General features: G+C 37.1%; 1 protein-coding gene across 2 annotated transcripts in view; it reads right to left on the reverse strand.

Annotated features, from left to right (window-relative positions):
- The window catches only part of mocos (molybdenum cofactor sulfurase), a 236,771-nt gene that overhangs the window by 59,457 nt on the left and 153,352 nt on the right, over positions 1 to 23,962 (reverse strand). For both annotated transcript variants that reach the window (XM_015357181.2, XM_069195015.1), the window contains one exon: positions 9,687 to 9,886. In XM_015357181.2, the coding sequence (XP_015212667.2) occupies positions 9,687 to 9,886 (200 nt within the window). The remainder of the gene's footprint in view (positions 1 to 9,686; positions 9,887 to 23,962) is intronic.

Genomic DNA, 23,962 nt, shown 5'->3' on the forward strand with positions numbered 1-23,962 from the left:
TTTCACTATACATAATGTCCAACTATGCGAATACATTCTAAGAGTGGCTGAGTGGCTTAAAGAGTGGCTTAAAACACTTGTGTTAAAGAAAAAAAACACCTCAAAGATGCACGGAACCAACAATCTAACTCACAATTCAGGACCTTTAAACCAGGGGACCACGTCATGCTTTTGCTTCCCATTCTAGAATGCAGCAAGACCATATGAAATACCATGTGAAGTACAAGAAAAAGAAGCAGGTATACTATGTCAATTTGTTAAACCCATGGCATGAATATATACCTGAAAAACGGTAATCTTCCCACTTTTGTTGCACCTATAGCCTTCTGGCAGAGGATCAGAAACACTCACTCCTCATCTCTTATTACCACACTCCTTGGCTGGATCTGTCATCTTTTTTCCAGTTTACTGGGGTGTACTCATCTCCTACAACATCATACTGAGACACCACCAGGAGCTATTGTAAGAATACCATTATATCATGTACCAGACGCCAAGAATCAGGAAATCAATCAGGAAGTGCAGAAAATGCTGGATTTTGACGTCATCGAGGGGAGTACCAGCCCCTGATTCAGCCCCATCATTCTGGTACCTAAACCTAATGGCTCCTGGTGCTTTTGCAATGACTTGAAGAAGCTTAATGAGGTGTCCTGATTCAATGCTTATCCAATGCCCAGGATTGATGAACTACTGGAGAAACTAGGGAAGGTGAAATACACTACTACCCTAGACTTAATGAAAAGGTATTGGCAGATTCCCTTGACTGCTATGGCCAAACCAAAAATGTATTTTGTGACTCTGTTGGGTCTTTACCAGTACATGGTACTACCCTTCGGTCTCTGTAAGGCTCTGGCCACCTTCATGCAACTGATGGATTGGTTACAATACACAGCTGCTTACCTTGACAATCAGGTAATATTTAGCAAAGATTGGACCTCACATTTGGAATACTGCCAAGCGGTCCTAACCTCCCAAGGAGCAGGTCTCCTTGTTAAACCTGCAAAAAGCCAATTCAGGTTTTCATCAGCCCAAAAACTGGGTTACATGGTAGGTGAGGGCTGGATCCTCCTCCAGATTGAAAAGGTCAAAGCCATTGGAGACTGGCCAATCCCCTGGACACAGGTGAGGTCTTTTCTGGGAAACGTTAATTAATATGGCTGGTTCATTCCATAGTTTGCGGGACTGGCGGCCCTTACATGGACCAGATGCGTCTATCCACACCTAAGACAATCCAATGTATCCCAGATTCTGCCACAGCTTTTGCCAACCTGAAGGACTCCCTATAAAAGGATTCCATCCTCAGGGTTCCTGACTTTGAATGCCAGTTCTTCCTCCAAACCTCTCTCTTTCCATCCTCTCTCTTTCACCTGAGAGAAAGGATAAGGTGCCGTTTTGTCTCAGTAATTTGAAGAGGTGGAGCTGTCCCTAACAGCCGTATGAAAATGCAGGCTCTTTCATCAGCACCATCTATGTTTGAGAGCCCTATATTAAAAGCTCACACGACTGCCTAAAGGTTCATCGCAGAACCACACTGGAACTCCATAGCTCACTCCCAAAACATTTGAAAGAAAACCTAATTCACAGATTGATTCCACACCGGCGCTCTATCTCCTTTGGAGTTATTCAACACTAAGCCAGTGGAACATGCACTCGTAAAACCCATGCATTGTCACACAAGGATTTAATTAGGGTAAAACAGATTCCTTTTCCTATTGTCTCCCAGGCTACCGACAGCTCTGCAAACACTTCATTCTTGTAGACCAGTGGTTCTCAAACTTTTTGGACCAAGTACCACCCCTAATCCAATCAAAGCATTCAAGTACCACCTACAAGTCATCATCTCATAGGAACCCCAGAAATTCTCAATGACCAACATGAGCGCGCGTGCAGACACACCCACACATACATATAATAAATATTATAATAATAAACTTTATTTGATATAACGCTTTTAAAGGTGGCTTCTCAAAGTGTTTTACAGAAAAAACAACATTAACAACAACTAATAAAAAAGCACCATTTCAGTGAGAGGGATGAGTCTGTTTAGTTGAGCAAAGCAGATGTGAATTAATTTTTCGAGCCTTGATACAATTCAGAACAGAGTCTAACAAATATTAAATCATCAGGCATTTTCTTGACGGCAAAGGTGGATGTTGTAATGCGTACATTATTTTCTGGAGCAACCTCTCTAATTCGTGCAACTACAGCGTTATGTCGGCTTGTCATTGCTCTAGCACCGCCTGTACAAACTCCCACACATTTTATCCAGTCGATGCCATTCTCTTCGATAAATTCATTCAGAAGCTGAAATATGTGCTCTCCTGTAGTTCCTGTTGGTAGCGGTTTAAACAACAGAAAGTCCTCATGGGACATGCCCTCAAACTCGTATCTAACGTAAACGAGCAAATTGGCCAAATCGACTACAGATTCACCTAATTGCAGTGAAAAACATCTGCTCATCTTAACGCGCTCTATCAGTGTACTTTTGATATAATCCTTCATTTCAATAATTCTATGAATGACTGTATCTTTCAGGGGGAGGGGGGCAGCAGGTCGAGCTGTTTAGCAGCCTTTTCTCTGCACATAATACGTGTCAGCTCTTTTGCCAACGGTAAATAAGGTTCTTCAAAAATAGTGTAGCTTACCTGCTTTAGCAATCCGCAAGCTTGCATTTTTCCACGTTTCCATTATTTCCGTATTTATTTAAAGTTTTTATTTCATGCGCATGGGAGCGAAACACAGAGACGCCCGGTGTATTTTTCTCAAATTAGAACAGTTCTTAAATATTTTTCTGTTATCACGCTTCCGTGTGCTCACAAGATTACCTGCGTTCGCAGCACGTATTTCTATGCATTCCTGTGTTTACAATGTTGGCATTGTTCCATAATCACGCACATTCTCCTTTCTCCCTATTTGCTGGAGATACAGTAGCTTTTTTTAAATACAATTGGTCACTTGCATCTGTAGCATCCATTCCTATAGAGTGGTATAGAATTACAGAGTATCTCTTGAGTCCACTGAAGTATTAGCGCGCACTGTATCGTAGTACGTAGGCTGCGTATTCAACACATATTAAAATACAAAATATGAAAACCCATCCTGATTTTTCAACGCACATGACACAGTTCCAGGGTCATTTGGCGTACCACCTGGTGGCACTCCACCTACCACTGCCGGTACACGTACCACAATTTGAGAACCACTGTTGTAGACTATTGTCCTTAGACACTTCAATAGCCACTTCTATAGCAAAGACACTCAACCCACCTGATTCATATCCATTTGATCAGTGTCCTTTAGATTTGAGCCGTGTCTCTTCCCTGTGTTGCACCCTAGCCTTCTTTTCACAAATATATTTGTAAATGTGTTTGACATTAGGTTATGTATCACCTGATTATGCAAAAAGGAGAAACACATGACCAAGTATTGGAATAGAAAACATAATCATTCTCTTATGTGAAATCACATAACTAATCTACTAAGCAGAGCACGTTCTTCTGTTGTCAGTCACTGAAAATTGCTTTTGTTTGAGTGAACATGAAGCATATGTATTTAAGGTTTATTGGCTGAAGCTGGTAAATGTCATTTCTGATAATAAAGTGACCCCTTAAACTCCCTCAGTAAAAAATAAGTTTTCCAAAGAAATTCATTGTAGACTTCACACAGTTCACCCTAAAGAATATGTTGATTCTAGCATTTTATATTGTATATTCACTCAAATATTTTGAAAATAAGAGACTTACAGAAGAAGAAACACGAAAAAGCATTGATATTTTATATGTGTGTGACTTTGTAAAATAGCATAAAGCCATCCCTAGCCTGGCCTTAACATTGTCCAAGCTAGCAAAGCTTCAGGTCAGTATAATTCATACTATTCAGGCTGTTATTTCACTCTACTTTAATTGAACCAGCAGTATAATGGAGCAAGACAAAGGTATCCTCCATGATAAATTACACCAGCCTCAATTTAAACATCAGCATTTTCAAGTAATAGCGGTCCAAAAACTATGAAGAATTGTTATGAACTACGATTGCTAAGGATTGTTCTCTGAGATCCTTATAAAGTCTACAGAATCCTATTGATTTCTTTATATTTATCTAGAGTAAATACTAGATATCATGTGTAGTGAAAGGATTTAGTCTTTTGTCTATTTAGACTTAAGGGAAACTGAATCCATAATGGTTTTGTCACTCTGAAAAAATCAACAGGTTTGTTTAAAGCAGTAAGTTATAAAATATTAGGCAAATTCTAGTATGCATGTTGTATAACGAGGTAAACTCAGGAGAGCAGGATGGGATCTGATAGAAGTAACTAAATCATTCCCATAGAGAGCAGTTCTGCTTCAAGCAACAGATCAGTATGGAGTTCTGCCATCATAATTCTTGTTTTATGGTTGTTTTCAACAGAATTAGTCTGAAAATGCTGCTTGGGTGATTTTTAGGAGGTTACTGTTAGGCATCTAGCCAAAAAACCCATTAGATCTACCATTAATCTTCATACTTTTCCAAGGCATCATACTGCAACAAAGGAACACTTAACAAAATGAGCTCAGAGCATTTTTGAACCCTTATATTACAAACCGGACCATAGTGGAATTTTAACCCCTTAGGCTGAGACAGTACAGCTTCTAGGACAGTATTGCACCTAAATAATAAAATATATCTTCTTTCTGTTTTTAGATGTCTGAAAGTACTGCATAACAGCCACACAAACACAGCTATAAATTGTTACCTGCTTCACTCACTCAGAAAGCTACAGCCAAGGAAAAAGATGAGCTGACATTAAGCTGTAGTACATTAAGAATTATCTGGGATGAATTTAATAGCTGTACAGCGGAACATTAATTCTTAGTAACTGGAGAGGAAAAGTACTATAAGCAGTTATTTAATCTGGATGATATTACAGACCTTAGTGTTATGGATGAAAGTTGAAAAATATGTCTGACATTTTTGTTCTCTTTTTCTGTTTAGATAAACACTTCTTTCAATTAAGCAAACGACACAGCCAATATAATACATTAATTGCTCATGCTTTTTCTATTCTAAATGGAACTAAACATCCAAGACATCCTTACTTGCTGTTTCAAGACAGGAAGAATGGTACTCAATGTCCAGGAATCTAACATTAAGGATAACAAAGCTTGGAAGAAGAGATGTGAATTTCCAGTGTTCAGTTCATAATATATTGTAAGTGAGAAACAGTGGGTTTACTGATAGTGGGAAAATAAATGCAAGTGGCCATGCTTTTTAGGTTCTTTGTAACCTTAATGTATTATAGTATTAAGTTTTATAAGGTATAATCAACAGGAAAGTATACTTAATTGTTCAAGAAAGGAAGAACAATAGTTTTGTAATAAGGCTCAAATAACTTGTTCTATTCAGCAGTAAAGCTACAGTGTATATAAAAACACCTGAAACTTCATACAAATAATCAAAATGAAGAATTCTAAAAAGATTGTGGGGATAACTATTATAAGGCCAGTAAAAACAAATGTTTAGAATCCTTTCTCCCACTGTTACATTTGCCATATGATACTCTCTATTAGCATTCACTACTATACATCATGTAAAAGGAGTGGAAATCATCTGTTCTTATATTTCTTTCATGTCTCTCATGTCTTTCATGTTTTGACTGATTATCTGACATTATTTCTGCTTAAAATGTAATTTATCATATTCAATAGTTCAGTAAATATGGCTTCTTAAAAGATTTCTCAAAACCGATTGCCTTGAGGTCTACAGAGGAAGCCAGAATTACACATACTGTACAAAATCAACCTAGTAATAAACACCTTTTGAATATTTTCATCATGGCACAGTTCCAAAACATTCAAGGAACTATTAAATTCTGTTTTATGCACAAATCCTGCCACATTGTTTATTCATTTTTATACACTTTTAACAATTTTTAAAACATTTTTTAGAAGTTGTCTAACAATTTTCTATAATGATTATTCAGTGTGTTTTTCAATCTGATTCTTTAGTGAGATACCTTATATAACCCTAATTGACCAAAAGGATTAAATCACCTTACCAGAGACAATCTGGGAAGTGATTGGTGGAATGTACACATATTTCTTAAAATGAGCACTGTCACCCATTTCTTTTTTTAACTGAAAGTATTGTAGTTTAAAAAGCCATTTTGAAACATAATTATACTATGGAACAAGTAATAGGTTTATTCCATGCTGAAAAGAGAAGAAAGAAAACAAAATGTTTCAGCTGTGGAGTCTTTTTCAGGTGTAATTTTACTATGTTATTAAATACTACATGTATTTACAGCAGCTATATTAACATCACTTTATTAACCCTTTACAATTTCTTGCATTAGGAATTGTCTTTTCGCATATTGCTGGTTTTTTAAAGATACACAGGATGGTGAGAGATTTTAAATGCTATTTTTTTGTCAAAATCAGTTAACTATAATGAAAACCTAAAATTTGAAGGGCCACTATATTTGCTCAGTGCACACAACAATACGTTATAGAAATCTGTATTCTATATTTTGAGTGACAGAGTTTTAGCTGCAGGGATTTAGGTTTTCCAATCTTGCCTGCCTGAGAAGTGATTTATTGCCCAACAAGTCTAACAGATGCACTCCCTCTACTCCTCCAATTACAGTAAAGCACTCTGACTGCCATCTCCCATCTCTGCTGCAGTTCAGCACTACAGACAGGGATCGAAAGCAGGATGCCATTTGTTAAAACACATGAAGCGTTTAATGAGTTCATAAAAATAAAATATTCTCACATCTCTACACATGTAGGCGTCACATAACAATTTTCTATCATGATTCCCCCCAAAATCAAATAAATATGCCAGGTTAAATAAGCTATGCACTGGCAGCAAATCGCATTCTGCTCACTTTCTAAAGGACATAGAAACCTACTCAATTTGTTTTAAAATAGGCGCTTATAATCATTCAGAAATCCATCCAATCATTGTGAAAAAGCCACTTAGACCTGGTAAGGATGATGACAACCCGCCAGCCATGCTGTAAGCACAAGGCTCAAGGAGAGGTAATCTGGAATGCCAATGCATCACAGGTGCTCATACACATACTCAGGGACAAACCAGGAACACCAATTAACTTAAAGAGCAACTCCTGTCATAGTAACATATCATAGTATCAGAATAAATTCACTGATGGTATAGAAAAAATTTACAAATTTTAAAACTATACACATAATTGTGAACTTTGGGAAAGTATTGTAAATGCCATGTTATCGCAAATCGACATTCGATCGACAAATCGCAAAGTCGAGAGCAATATTTCTATTGGATTAAAAGAGATGTATTCACAAGCCTGCTTGTTTAAAATGGTATAAGTCTGCATCACGTCACTGCAACCTTTATTGCCTAGTTCTGAATCACAGAATGTGGCATGTGTGAATATGTGCATACGTGGAAATTTAGTATATTTTGCGATGCAAATTTGTGGTTTTAGAAGTTACTGTGTACATTTTATTTTTATTGTGGTTTGAAATGCACTCAAATCAGCTTCAACGCTGATTCTTTCTAACCCCAAAATATAAAAATAGCATTGCAGTTCCCTTTTAACTAGCATCTATTTGGAAGGTGAGAGCAAATGAGAGCCTGGTACAAAACCCACACAGATGCAGGGGAGAACACGTAAACTATGAACAGGAGGCTTCCCAAGAGCTGAGACCCGTGAGGCAGTATAAGCTAATAACTGCGTCATTCAGAATAATGAAATATATTATTATCCTTCACACACTCAAGGGTTCTCTGATTATTTAAATGTAAACAAAAGCTCCTTAAAGGACTTCTTGTTTTATATTTTATTATTTTTCTTTTCTTTTTCCTATTGTTACCACCTTGTCCTATCAGGGTAGCATGGTCTGGATGACTTACTTACCTTAAACCATATTTTTTTTAAATCATGAAAGTGGTTAATCAACTGAGATTGACAAACCTAACGTTGAGAGCAAGATGTCGTTTGGTCTTCATCCCTACAGCAATGTTTCTTTCTCAATTTATTTAAAGCCTAATTGAACTAGCTGGTCCTGTTTGGCCAGGGACAGGTAACCAGAGATACAGTACTTGTCCTGAAATACTGTAGTAGTCAGTATAGACCTCAACAAAAACATAGTATTTTCAACCTATAGACAGTTTACTTTTTGCCAACACACAAAAGTTTTGCTTCAAAACCTAGGTAGAACAAAGTACACTGCTTTCTCTATGTGATTCTATTTGATTTGAACCACTGTCGGATTCAACACACTTTTCTCTGAGCTAGTCTCTTTTAAAGTGTAAAATCAGCTCGTTAGCATCTGAAGCCGATTTCCCTCAAACTCTAGTGAGGAATGTGAACCCTGAATTATTCCTCTCCACGTGCAATAATATGAAAAGTGGACTTCCTGTTTGATGTTTTTTCGACAGTATAACAGCACCTTACCAAAATTAATAAATAAGAAAAGTACAAAAATTGCCTAAGATTGGATGGGTTATTTACTGTATATTCTTATTAATATGAAATTTACAGGTGGTCTTTAAGGATGATTTTTTCAATAAAAGATTTTGGTTTCCAACAATGCAAATGCGTATTAAATAGTAATTATTACACTTTTGTAAGATTGGTGAAAATACCTTTTTGATTCAAGAAAAAAAGAAAGTAAAACAATGTTCACATGGTGTGATAGATCACAAAGCTTCTTGGTACATAGCTTTTTGTTTTTGAACAACTGTTTGTACTTTAAATTTCTATTTCAAGGTTAAAATAATAGGCCGTATACATGCTCATAAAGCCGAGGGCTTACATTGGAGATTCAAACCAAGGTGAGTTTGTCTCAGGTCATTTTCTGCGTGAATAACTGAATCAGGTGCAGCTACTTAAGACTAAGCCCTTTCATCACACCTGCTGTGAAATCAGCGATTTAGCCCCCACAGGGAAAATGACTATTTTTCACCTTTTCAATAAAATGTGTCACTGTGCACATATTTTCTGCTTTATTTAAAGTAAAAAAATGAGGGTAAGATTTCTGTAGCAGAAAATGTATCATTAACAACATCATAAAGATGGTTTTCTGCCTCATTATTAACACATCATTCAGTTAGTTTCAGTGTAGCCTCTCTCATTTGAACATTTTTTTGTTTCTTCTCCATTATATTTCAGCCCTATACTATTGACTATATTTCTTTTATATCCAGCAGTTTTTTACATCATAGGTCCGCAGCACATGGGATTTATAATTCCCCTCTCATTATTGTTAAATCAGAATCAGCATTGTATAAAATTCAATTTTGGTATTTGTGAAGTGGCTGTCAGCCTCTCATATCTAGGGACAAACTCTGATACAGGACAACTTCAGAGTCTTTGCTGTGTTTCTCAGAGAGGACAAGAGCCACTGCAAGCATTTGCTTCCTGATTTTTAAATGTAACTGAACTAATAGTCTTCTTCTATCTGGTCCAATTACAGCATGTAGTACAGAAGGTCACTTCCCTTCTGGGGAGTGTGGTTCAGATAAGGACTGTCTGAATTTTTTGCTCTTTAGCAGTATTTTTGTACAATAACTATCAATTTAATGTGGACATTTTCATTGTGGGCTGTCACTCTGTATTACAATATTAATGTTACTGATTAATCTGAGGGAGACGGAAAAGGTAGGATGGAGTACTGTAGCTATTTTAACTTAGCTACACTTTTTTGTCTTACTGTATATACCTGGGAATATCCAATGATGTCTCCCTTGTCGTTCAGCACATTGAAATTAATAATGGCACCTTGAGTGTCGGGGTCATCATATTCCGTCTCACAATATATCTGGGCAACTGGGCTTCCATTTGCATGCTGCAGGCTGGACAGGATCATGTAAGTGTAGCGTGCAAGTCCAAAAGTGTGCAGTTTGATAAAACTCATCCCTCCTGAAAGAGAACAGAAAATTAGAAAAAAAATGCATCACTCTCGCCAATCAAAACTGATCGATCTCTATGCTGAAAATAAAAAAATCTTAAAACAAAGTTATAATTTTATTATTAATGTATTTGTTCAAGTATAAATAGATTAAATTAAATTTCAAATTAGATGCAAAGTAATTACACAGCTACAGTATCTCTCTTAAATATTAACTTTGGGGGTTTTGTTCCTGTCTGCTCAATTATCATTGGCAGACATTCCTTAAATAACATTTTAAATGGTCTTCATCATGGAGTAGAAAGTTAAGAACTCTACCACAGAGTCCTATTCTGAAAATAGACAGATTGCTATTATGTAAAATGTTAGTTTTGTAAAGTTTCTTAGATAAACTGTTTTATTAAATATTTATTTACTGCATGAAATGTTTCTCTGTTTTAACATATTGTTATTGTGGAAGCAGCAGATTGAAGAAATGCCCTTGATAAGTTGGAATATATTGTAATATATTACAAATTCACAGTGTTTTTAATAAAACCTGTATTACACCACTAAATTATTGTATGATCCTTTTTTAAAAATAAACATATATTTATTTATATATAAGGTCTAAAGGCTTCTTCAACATTCCAGGTTTCTTTCTAAGTAGGTTTCATTCTGAACTCAGTTTCTGTACAGTACTGTTAGTGTACTAGTGTTACAAAACTGTCAGTGTTGCTGAACCGCAGGTTCTCTGACCTACAAACTAATAGTTCTCTTTTTTTGAGAGCTTTCAAAATAGTAAAAAGCTACATGAGGTAAAACTTAAATCTCAAAACTGTTAATAACTTGTAAATATTAATTCCATATTTCATATCTATTTGAAATGTTTCTGGATGAACTGGTTTCCCAGCCTAAAATCTCAAGTCTTATATACAGTACATTTGTCTGATACCTGCTCCCTCTCCCCTCCTCAACAAACAAAACAAAAACCAAGACCAAAATTCAGTCAGATATCTGAAGCCCATAAGCACTAAGAGAATGATGTTCTTCGAAATAAAGTCAGCATCAGTTAATTTTTTAAAATAAAAGAGGTAATTCTAAAAGTCTAAGGGTCACAAACAATAAGAGTTTTGAAGGCTTCATAAGTGCTTGCTTACAACACAATGATTAACCACAGCCTCGAAATCAGCCACTCAAGAACCCAATAATCTTGCTATTATTTCGAGCAAGAACTGCCAGGTTTGAGCATTGTTTAATTTCACCTGGAAGTGGCTCTATTTCATTTTCCTGTTTAAATAATCATGATATTAAGCTAAAACAGTAAAATGGCGGTCCATGTTGTTCAAATAATTTTTTTTTTAAGTGGAAGTTTAGGAATTGACTTCAGAACTAACAACAAATGGGAAGGGGTGCTTGAGAGATTTATTTTTATTAAATGATCTTTTTTGTAAAAAGGAACTGTAACAAACTCTAAACGTAACATAATGGTGGGAAAAAAATAACTAAGGATCCCTTAAACAGCAAAGGTAATTTAAAAAACATAGAGGCTTCATCTTTTGAACAAACAGAAGCCATAGACTAAAATACCTAAATTGATCTTATGGGAAAACCCAAGAATCTGACAACATGTCTAAGACGATAAACAGCTCCATGACAAGGTCACAGTAGTATAAATTTAGTACTGTTCGATCCATTTGCAATTCTGCTGAAGGGGGAACTATGACAACTCTCTCAGACTAAAAAGTTGGCAATTTAGGGAAAAACTGGAAAAAATTGAAATGTTAAGTACAGGTTGTTCTGTCAGGTGTTCATAATGAGCTGAAGCAGGAACTTTGTGCAGTTATTAGTGTTAAAAGCAAGGTAGTGACAAGGTTTTCAAGAATCCTTCTAATCCAAAAGGCATTAACACATGCTTAGAAGTACTTATTGTAGTTTTTTTATTGAATGTTTTGAAAGTATTGATTGGAATAAAACATTACATGAGAAAGAAAAAGCAAGTAACAGCTTTGACTAAGAGCTAAATCACGTGATATCTCCATGATACACCCACTAAAAATCTGTCCAAAAACCTTCCTGTGGTTCATTGACTATTTAACATGTCTAAAAATTAGACCAACTCTGAATTCAAGGTCAGCCGATTAACTGAAGTCTACTACCCAGTAATCCTGAATTATGTTTGAGCTGTAACCCTACTGACCAGTACAGTGATGCGGTGGTAAGCATTGCATTCTTGCAGCACTGGGGCCCTCGGTTCAATTACTGAGATGCTAACTGTGTGGATTTTGTATGTCATCTACGTTTTCGGGCCCATTTCCTCTGGGTGTTTTGGTTTCCTCCCATGATCCAAAAACATTCTGGTAAGTTAATTGGCTTGTGGGAAAGTCGGCTCTGGTGTAAGTGTGTGCTGCCTCTGTTAGTGTGTGCCCAGTGATGGACTGGTTCTGTCCAGGGTGTACTCTGCCTTATGGCTGTTACTTGCCATGATAGGTTCTGGCTCCCTGGAGACGCTGTACTGGATAAAATCAGTTCAAAAAATGATATTCTGTACAGTATTTAATCCTACCTCTAGTCTTAAATTAAGCCTAACTCTAGCGTTAACCCTTAACCTCTGACTTAATATTAACTTACGACTGAAATACAATCTATACCCTCAACTTACACCTAGCAATAGTTGTAACCAAAATGTAACACTATTTCAAGCATAAACCTATATCTAACTCTAACTTTAAACCTGACTCTACCCACTACCCCAGGCCAGATGTTATTACAGCAAAAGTGTAGGCACCCCTGGTAAAATTTTATGTTTCAGCAAATCTCTAAAAGAAGTTGAGTCAAGTGGCACAAATGTAAACATGACATGTTTCTTCAAATTTAAATGCACAATTAGTATTGATTTACAATATTTACTTTCTGTAGATATTGAAAACAATAAAACAGTGAATATGGCTTGTGCAAACGTTTGGGCACCCAAAAAATTGGTCAGTATTTTCTAATCCCCCCCACTCACAAAAATCACAGCCTTCAAACATTTCTTGAAGTCAGCTAAGAGTCTTTCTATTCTTTCTTTTGGATTTTTTTCCCACTCTTCCTCACAGAAATTTTCTAGCTCAGAAATATTCTTACAGTAGTCCCGGGGACTATGAAGGCCATTCCAAAACCTTAAGCTTTCACAAAATTCACACAACGCTAAAGCATAATAGATCCAAGCAGTGCTTAATCGTTGGTAATGTGTTCTTTTCTCTAAATGTATCTTCTGTGGTTGTGACCAAAATTCCATTTTAATTTCAACAGTCCACAGAACTTTGCAGGTCCTTTGCAGTGATCTGTGGGTTCGGCTTTGCAGATCTGAACAGTTTTTCTGCAGTTCTATAAATTATTTTTCTGGGTCTTCCAGATCTTGCCTTGACTTCAACAGTTCCCTTTAACTTCCATTTCTTAATGATTTTTCTGACAGTTGAAATTGCAAGCTGGCCTCCCCCTGCTTTGTAACTGAGCATTATCTTAATTTTCAAGTCCTCAGACAGCTGCTTGAAGATCTTACAGTTGTTAAAAATAGGCATTACAATCTGAGAGATTAAATGGGTCATTTGTTCAATACTGCAAATGTCTTCACCTGACTTAATTTAAGGCTTTACAAGTCAAACAAGTTTTGTAGCCTTTTGTAGCCTTTGAAAAACATAACTTAAAAAAATAGTCATGAATGGCAATAAAACATTTGCACATCACATCAACTTTTTTATTTTTTCAATCTGTTCAAATCAGAAAAGAAATATTAATTTTGCAATACAACTTGCAGAAATATGTTGGGTTTAACTTTGTACCATTTAGAGGTTGTGCTACCTTCTGTTCACTTAGAGTTTCATTGAAATATAATTTAGCCAGGGATCTCTAAACATTTGTACACAACTGTAAATGTACATTCTAAACACAACAATCCTTTACTGAAACTTTAACTAATTAAGTTAATTACACCCTACCTTATCAGTACTTCTTATAGCTAAGGCAAGACAATTGGCATATTTTGAGTGTTGGTGTAAACAACATGTAAACAAACTGTTCAGTAAAAATATTCTTTATTTAGCAGAGAATACCTAACAAGGGCTGAATTAGGCCAAAACAGTAACCAGAATCCTACCAGAACTCCAGAAAGCCCGCTGAGACAAGAACTAAGCCCAGAGAAAACCCCCTTTGCCAGCTGGTCCTAATGATGCTCACTGACACTTCAGTACCAACCTCAAGACAGCATTAATCAAAGTCAATCAAATCACAGCACAAGCCAAACAGCACTGCCTTTTCCACTGGGACACACACGTAAACCCAACACAAATGTGAATGTTACAGGACTCTGAAAAGGAAATACACACTATTCAATTCAATTCAATGAATTTTATTGGCATGACCAATGAATTGCAGTGTTGCCAAAGTGTATATAATTAACGCAACATCTGCAGACATTTCCAATACAAACACATCATGGCACATTTACATATGCATACAACAAATAGAACATTATTGAGAGACAGGCTCATTGTTCTTCAGGCTATAACAGGAGATCACATACTGGGCTACCAGCTCAATGAGTTCCCTCCCCCTCTCCTAGAAGGATTGGAAGCTGCTCTGATTCTGGTTGGTGTGGGAATTCTAGGATAAGGCTTGTTATTTTAAGGATCCCATATTATTTTGCATGGTAATCACATTTTTCACTCTGATTCCAGAGTATTTTTCACAGTGCAGCAGAAAGTGCATCTCTGTTCCTTTTTCTCCCTGCTGGCAGTAAGAACATAGGCTATCCTCCCTTGACAGCCAGGTCTGTCTGTGCCACCATGGCTAGACTGTGGTTACTGAGCCTGTGCGTCATCAGGGTCTGTTTCTCTTGTGTTTGTTCACTGCTTTTTAGATGTAGCTATTATTGTATTGCTGTTTTCTGTATGTTGATCAGCCGTGTGTATTGGCCTTATTCTGCCCTGCACATTTTGTTTGAAATTTTTCTCTGCACATGAAGGATGTTTTTACAGAAAAGTGCAGAGCTTCTGTGGAGTCTTTATCCCATTTTATGTAATCCTGGTCTGTGATTGGACCCCACACTTCGCTGCCTTACAGGGAAAAGGGATGTATTAAGCATTCAAATGTTTTAATCCAGATTCTTGTGGGAGGCTTGATGTTGAAAAGATTCCTTCTTATTGCATAGAAAGCCCTGAGTGCCTTCACCACCAGGTCTGACAAATTGAAAGTCAGACCAAGGAATGTGTAGCTTATTGTGTGCTCAAGTGTGGTGTTGTTCACTGTGAAGTGCTACCAGTTTCCCTGTGATCTGGCTCTCTTTAGGAAAGCTCCCTGTCACTTGTCTTTATCCAATTGACCTTGAGTGCCCATGTCTAACAGTACTGCTCCAGAAGTAACGGGCTCTGCTGCAGCCTCTGTTTTTTGGGCAACAGTAGAACCAGGCACCAGCATGTTTGGACTCGGGATGCAGCCCTATCTCACCCCACAACCCAGAGTGAAGAATTCTGTCCATTTGTTTCCAATTTTCACTGCACATCTGTTCTCCAAAAACATTGATTTAATTATGTCATACATTTTATCCGCTTGTGCCAAATACCTTTTTGGTGGTTGTGTTTATCTTTAAGTGTGCTTAGGATGTGCGGTGATCTAATAAGAAGCCAATCTTACTCTTACTCAGGACATTGTGCCCAGTAAGGAATGTCAGTATTCACGTACTGTATATATACTGAGTCTGTCTCTACTTTTATAAAGGGGAGTGATCAGTCCTTGATTCCAGGCCTCAGGAAAACAGTGGGCTCTCAGGATGAGGGTAAAGAGTTTGAGCAGGGCTAAAACATACTAGCTGAATATCTGACCAGGGTAAGAGATAACAAAGAAAAGCAGATCCTGATGAAGTACAGGCTCAGTGACCATAGCTTGTCCATAGAAACTGGGCATCACCCTGGCTGCCAAAAGAGAAGCAGTGATAGAGATACTGTATACTTTCTGCTGTACTATGAGAAATACTCTGTGTTTAGACATTCTTCCCTAAAATATCAAATCTAATCCTTCCAATCCTGCTGGGCAAGGGAGAAGGAGACATAGAATAATTGAGCCGGCAGCCCAATATGTGATCTACTGTGACAGCCTAAAGGACAGGGAGCTATGCTGTCTCTCACTAATGTTATATGCTTTTTTGTGATATACAGTATGTAAATATCCAATAATGTTTGTCTGTGAATGTTGTGTTAAATGTATATACTTTGGTTATAATGTAATTCATCATTGATGCCAATAAAGCTCTTTGAATGTGATGTCAGATCGAAGCCCCACAAATGTCTTTTGTTTTATCTTACCAAATGAGACCACAGCAATGATAATCTTTGGAGATAAGTAAACACACCCTCTTGGAGATGGGGAAAATGGCCCCCAATACAATATAACTAAAACTTCAAACATTCTCAGACTAAAGAAAACAAGTGTAGAAGGAAAAAATAAGAAACTGTACTTTGAATACTATACAGTAAGTGGTCTTATAGGAAAATTTATTTTCCTTTTGTAGCACCCACACTATACCAAATGCAATATCCTGCTTTTATATGTACTATTTGGTATACAGAGAAAGATTTTCAGTTACTATTTAGGATGTGCATCTGTCATGAACATTCTCATTGTCATGAGAATGATCTTTTATTTTATAAGAAACAGGTTCCCATTTTCCTTTGAAGTTTCTGTTCCTCTTTTGAAGAACTAAGATCTATTTCCTGTTTCTATAAATGCTAAGCCCCATTTGGCCCATCTTACCCATTTGGTTGAAAGTAGATAAATGATTCAAGCATCTCATCCAGCTTTTTTTTAAATGAAACCAAGATATCAGCTTCAACAACTTGGTTGGGATATGTCCATAGCTGTTTTTCCTCCCCAGACACATCAGATAAAGAAATGCCTCCTGTACACAATATTCTAATATTATTGTGAGCGTATTGGTGCATTAATACTATGATTAGATTTAAACTAATTCTGAAATAGTTTTCACCCCATTTTGGGCTCAGTATGTATAACTGACAGCTTGTAAAGCTATCAATAACAATCCTATCCTAACACTTATTTATGAGATGCTTCCAGTAACACCATGTATTTTTGCTTCAAAATGACAGCAATAAGAATCAGAAAAAATAATTAAGGCATAATAAATAAAAAATAATTAAGGCACTCCCATCATAGGGTGTCAATTGTGTAGAATGATAAGTGATGAGGATTTGTACAGAGAACCCCCTGACTCCTTGACTTGAGTTCAAGGTAAGAGAGTTGAAGCTCTTAATTGTGAATGTGAGTATGGAGTATGGAATGAGCTACCCAGCAATACACAGTATATACTGTATAAACTATATACTGTATATACTGTATAAAACCGTCACTCATTAGGAACAGACATATTACTGTATATAAAGGAGCCACTAATGCTGTACCTTTCATTTAACCAGTTTTACTGCATTTTCAACACAAATCATACATTAAAAAATAATCCAATGCCTAGTCTAAAAAAACTTGAAAGCATTGTAGCATAAATGGAAAAAAAAGGAAAAAAGCTGGTTGTTCAAATGAATGTGCAAACAGAAATATAAGTTCTCAAAAGTACATATAGATGCATCTGGCAAAGCTAATTAGATTTTGTTGTCTATATATGAACTTGATGTGGTAAGTAGTTATTCCAGAAGCATACAGTATACAACAATAAATGCTCCCTGCGTGGTAGGAAGGAATTTCTAACAGAAACTGTGACATACCAACAACACAACAGAAGCCATTTGAAGCATAAGAGAGAAGAAGGGTTGTTTTGTCGGACACAGAATATTGAGCTAACAAGTGCTGAAATTGTTCAATTAACAAATCTAGACCTGCAACGTGATCCATATGGCAAAAAGTACAAATAAAAATGAATGATTTAGGTGGCTTTCCCAGGATGATAATTCAATATTGAAAGATGACATGGATGCAGTATGAAAGGTTAGATGTCTTGTTTTCTCAAATTACATGGAATATCAAGATGTATAGTAGTCTGATAATAAAATGTGATTTTAACATTTTTGGAACACCTTTACTTTTATTGTTAACTGTGATCTGACACAGGGGCTATCTTTAATTTAAACTTGGCCTAGAACTAGTTACTGACAGTGTTTTGCTGTTGTTCACATTTCTGAAAGGAGGTTGACACCTGGGATTGTTGTAAACGTTGTGCGGATGAGAGGATCATTAACCATCATCTCAATTTCTTTAAAACACTCTTCACAGACCTGTGCCATTGGGTCTTAATACTTGTCCTTTAGGGGTTTCATTGGCATGACTCTTCGTTCAAAGGAGTTCAAAATCCAGACATATGCTCCTGTTTTTTCCATCTGACTGCCAGTTTAAGTATGCAACCTACACAGTTCACAATATCCTTGAACAGTATTTCTGAACAATGGAAGGAAGCACAATGAATTCTTTATGAAACATTACTTTTGCTTTCCTTACAGTTCCAGCAGGGTGAGCTGAGAAAGTTTGTTCTAGAACTTTAAGGTAGATGCCTTTATTAACAAAACGAGAATCCTAAAGCAGTTGCCTGTCTCTTTAAATGAGCTCCTCGGGTACTTGCAAAGCACAGTTTTCCTGAGATAATATCCATTTAATCCAAATGCTGTCATTTCTGATTTCACAGCGAGCAGTAATTCTGTAGGGAATTAGTCGTGTGTAATGAAAACACTAAAAGAGGAAAATGTGTCGCCGTTTGATCATCTGACAGTTGCCTAGGGCTCAAACTGAAAAGTTTTTTTTTATTATTTAATGTTATTATTTTCCTCTTATTTCGACAACGAACATGGCTTGGTGAGATACTCCCTAGCATTACAACTGAGAGTCTTAATGACAGACCCTGCATGGCACAGATACTGCTAAAACTGCTAAAACTGGAGGTTTTAGAAGTAGCTTTTAAGCATTTTGCAACTATTTGTCTGTTATGGCTTTTAGGGTGGTGCTTTAGACCCCGTCGAAACAGTGCCTCTACAACTGGATTTTGGATGCCATTTCAACAGTTTATGAAAGTGTGGATCATTGTGCACTCTATCACAGTAATGTGTGGCAAGGTCAGTAGTTGGGTAGGCAATAGTGGTTCTTACACCCCAATTTACATAGCCACGATTGGCAGGTTTATTGCTAGCTGTATTATAATTAGAAATATGGTTGGGAATGAGATTGTAATTGACACAACTAAGAGCACAGAAAGACCCCATGTAATTGGATGGCTCTAGATTTCAATGCTTACTTTATTATCATCTGACCTCGCTGTCAAATTGATGGTTATTATTGTTCAGCAAAGAATGCACTTTACAATGTATCCACTGATTTAATTTGGAAAAAGAAAATTGTGTAAATTTGTTTAAATAATGTTCAAAACTATAGTTAATGTTGGGATTTAAAAAATCTACAAATATGAAATACAAACAAATAAATGCATTTACATCTCACTGACTACTGCACTGGAAAATACAATTTTTAAAAGTCTTTTTGAGATATTATATTACCCGTTTACAGTTTGGTTGGGGATTATCATGCTAGTTTACCTCGGTTAGCTAAATTGCTTGTTAAGAGCATAAACTAAAGGACACAACCCCAAATGCAAAGGATGTCTGTGGTTTTCCATCAGATTTTCCAAAAGGATTTTTTTCCTACCAGTACACATGCATTAATATTTTCTCTGCAATGACATAAAAATAATTCTATTTTTGCTGGATTTCCAGAAGTTAGGCAGTGCTTTCTTTACATTTCCCATGTTCTGCTAGCGGTACTGTCAACTCTGTTATTATGTATTCAGCAACTAGCTGTCATATTTCACACACTTTGTGAGGTTCAACTGTCTGGTCCCATGAGTCATTTAATGGTTAAGAGACAGAGCAGCACCCTAGTTCTGCACTACTTCAGCACCTACAGTACTACAGTATATGTCAACACTTCCCACCAGAACTACCGTTTGATAGTTAGTCTTCTGTTTCATTGGTAGGTGGATAGTCTTCAAGATGACATGAAACTCCTATTAAGCACAAAAGAACTACACACAAAACCACCCTTGTTTATTGTGAGGGAATGTGGAAGTTGGCTGAGAATTGACTTATCCATAATCTTCTCAGGTTTCCTCTACTACTCAAGAGCTAATTGATTCTATTGGGATAGGGATGTACTTCGAACATGACAAGCTACTGTAGCTTCCTGGTACAACTGCAGTTGGTATGCTCTTATCACTAATGTCCCACCATGAGACTGAAGTGGTAGTTTTCAATATCATCTCAACACAAGACTGTAACATTCTACCATGAAACCAGCAGTAGGCAACCTCTATTGTGTGTTAACCTCTCTTATAGAAAGAAATCAGCTCGCAGACAGCTAAAGCTGATTTCTCTAGTAACCTCTTAAAGAATGCAAAACCTTATTAAGCAGTCATTGAAGCCTTCCTGCGCCACCTTCTGGCAACCTACCCAGTGTTATCAGTCCAGATCCAGGTGATCCATTACAGAAATGCTTGGTTACCCCTGTGACCCTGGTTCCCTGAATGATAAGAGCAATAACTAAGCTTCTCAAGATACTTGACTGACCCTGCATGTCTATGTCAATGAAAGAGGAAGGGCAGAAGGCAGGTCAGCCATACAGTATATCTTCTCTGGAGAGGGGGTGGAGAAAGAGCTGTATGCTCCTGGCTGGCTTATTGGAGATGCTGGAATAGATGCTCAGTCAATTCAATTCAAGCTTTATCGTCCCCTGGGAGAAATTTGTTTTACGGCACAGTCAAATACACTGACATGACAAAACAAAAATCACTAAAAGGGAAGAGAATACAGTAGTATTACAGAAGATAAGACACAAGAGACAAGGTAGTTCCTTTGCATTGTTTAAGAGTGTTATTGCAGTGGGAATGAAAGATTTCCTGAGTCTGTTGGTTTTACACCAGGGTTCACAGAGGCGTCTCCCAAATGGGAGAAGTGTGAATTCGCAATGGAGAGGGTGAGACACACACTCCATGATGCTTTTGGCTTTCTTAGTCACCCTCTGTTTGTAAAGGAAACTTAAGTTGATTTGATTATCATACACCCCTGGGGGCAACACTACCCCACTGGCTAGTGGGTATTCTTCTACATCAGGGAACCTGCGCTACAGGAGCAACATAATGCTTTGTTTTCTTATTAAGTATTCTAAATTGCATTTCACAATGTGATTGGAATTCAGACAGAATAGTAGATCTACATTTTTCTCACTTGTACAGTATGTGTACATGTTTATAAAGTACGAACCTTTAGTGTTGCAACATGTACAGTAAGTTCACAGATGCAAGTTATCAGCTTCTAATTTTATTTTGTACACACCTAGCCTTAGCTATATTTTTGCTGACACAGGTGGCCGGCATACAAAAGCCAGTGCTGACAGCGCTTCAGTTAATTTTCTATTTTCTTTTCTTTTAAATTGATCATAAGAATGTATTTAAAAATGAATCTGAAACTAGAGACATTCATTTATGACATTTGTGAAAAAATCAACAAAGGGAAGTCAGGAAGGTGCTTTTGAATACATTCAATCACAATGTCCTTAAAGAGATCTGTAAACACAATACACCTACATCTGAACTATTTTTATATTATTTGGGGAAAAGTATTTTCCTCTCAGTCATTTAATTAATCCTCTCAATTAATTTTCTAATTTCTTTATCCTATACAGATTGAAGGGGGAGCAATGAGTGCAAGACAGGGTACACCCTGGACAGGACACCAGTCAATGGCAGGGCACACACAGATATAGACACACACACCAGGGCCAATTTTCCCAGAAGCCAATTAACCTACCAGCATGCTTTTGGACTGTGGGAGGAAACTGGAATTGAACTCAGTGTCACAGTACTGTGAGACAGCAAACACTGCATCACTATGCCACCCAAGGGTTTCTTCCATAATTTTTAAATTAAAGTTCAGCAAAAAGATGAGGCTTTGATGCTGAACGAGATGTGCCTCTCTTTCACTGAATACATAAAACTCCCATTTAGCTACAGGCAGGCACTCTGTTTTTTACTGCTCTCTGATCTGGAGCCAGTAGGATCTCCTAGGGCAAACCTTTGATTGTGAAAGGGCTCAGCTGTGTGTTCTACACATTAGATACTACATTCAATTCCTGCCGCTGACTGACCTAGGCTTAAAATATATGGCAAGATAAAGTAGGTTCAGTCACTGTGACAAGATGGGGATGACTGGAGATGCATGGGGAAGAATGCAGCCTCACGGAAAGCACATAAAAAAATAAAAGGGCACAGCCCTGCGTAGATTTATAACTGCGACATTAGTGTGCAGGTTCTCCAGCTGCTTTATTTACAAGCTGTTCAAAATATGCCTCAAATGCTTTGTAGGTATTTTCAAATAACTTCCTCAGGGGGGAATAAATAAGCAGTAACCTTGAGAAAGGAGAGGGAAAGGGTCAGCAGGGGAGTCTGAAATTCAGAGAGGAGAAGTGCCTGACATCCTCCTTTCAAATTAGGCCCCACACTTTGATGACAGCTGCCTTCTATGTCGCTTGCTTTGCTGTCTGTTTATAAAGAGACGAGTGATGAGCAAGGGCATAAAACCTCCTGTCACGCAAACCTACCGCAGGTGTCATGCCACTTTCCGCTTAGCATACACTGAGTCACTCAGTCTTCAGGAATGTAAAAGAAAAAACATTAACCTTTTTTCTTATTCCTTGGAAGGGAATATTTCAAAAAAGCACTTGAAAGCACAAGAATCTGTAAGTCCATTAATTCACATACGGGCATATGAAAACGTCCCTAGAATCAAACAGCAAAATAGATGAGATCCATAATCGTTTTTGTTTTCTGCTGATAAGCCAATAGTTGCATGCTACTCACAAAGAAAAGGTTAGGGAACATATTTTGCAATGAAAAATAAAGCATCTCATTTTGTTTTATTAATGGTACTTAAAAACAGAGAATTTGACTTCAAAGCTCGACCTCACATAAACTAATACTTCCGAAAGGAAATTAAGCGCAAGGTCGAAGGGGGGCATCTACTGTAGGTAATGCTGGAGGGCTGAAGGCTCTCTTTGTGAAGGAATGATTCATGCTGGGAGAGATTTGATATCATTAACAATATCCATGCTTTCTACTCCAGGTGTCCAGTATGTAATCTGCCAGCACAGCTTTGGATGAAGAGATACACCGAAGACCTACAGTAATATTACACTTGACCCAACTCAGTATCACTGAATCACAATTTATTTTCAGCCAGGTCTTCTGGAAAGCACTCTTGCAACACCCCCAGATTCGACAAGAAACAATACATGTTTGAATGTGAGTTTCATTTATTCAAATGTTTTGCAGCAAATTTGCTATTATTCTACTCTGTGCAGTGAAAAATTAAATATGTCCATATAAGGTAATAGCAATAACAAGTTTACACTCTCATGTGTTATCCCCAAAGCTGATTGATTACCTGTTCACCAGCTGTAACACAAAACAGATTGCCCTTTAAGGGAACATAGTGCAAATTGTGCTGTACTCTAAAGTGCTTTGATAAGCTTGTCATTCATTAAGATTAAGCACTTTGTTTTAGTAAGACCCAATTGGAAATTGAATATTAATTAATTGCTACAATACTGCCTAACCATGCCATCTTGTGACCAATAAGCATATCTAAATCAATTTGAAAATATGTAAAAAAAAACAAAGCTTTTCTTTTTGTCTAACCACATCAGGCACGGTTACTAGGAATATGCATCTAATGTCACTCGTGTAACACAGAAATGACCATGGCACAATACCAAAACAGAAGTAATCTTCTGTACTATTGTCCTGCAGTTAATTACAGCTGACCTGCCCCTAGAGACTGCTATAGGCTACACATTTACATGTAAATAGCCACGGTGGGGATTAGTTCAACAATTATTAATGAAAGCAATAAATTAATAAAGCAGTTGGAAAACAGTTGAATTGTAAAGGATTTAGGCTAACATTATGCATTTTTGTAAAAACAGAAGATTTATGTAAAACAAGTGACAACCTGTTAAAAAGTCAAACATGCCTCTAAAACATGCCTTTGGGGCGGAGCGGTGGCTCTGTG

Source organism: Lepisosteus oculatus, chromosome 10 (genome assembly GCF_040954835.1).
Source record: "Lepisosteus oculatus isolate fLepOcu1 chromosome 10, fLepOcu1.hap2, whole genome shotgun sequence".
Taxonomy (NCBI): Eukaryota; Metazoa; Chordata; class Actinopteri; order Semionotiformes; family Lepisosteidae; genus Lepisosteus; species Lepisosteus oculatus.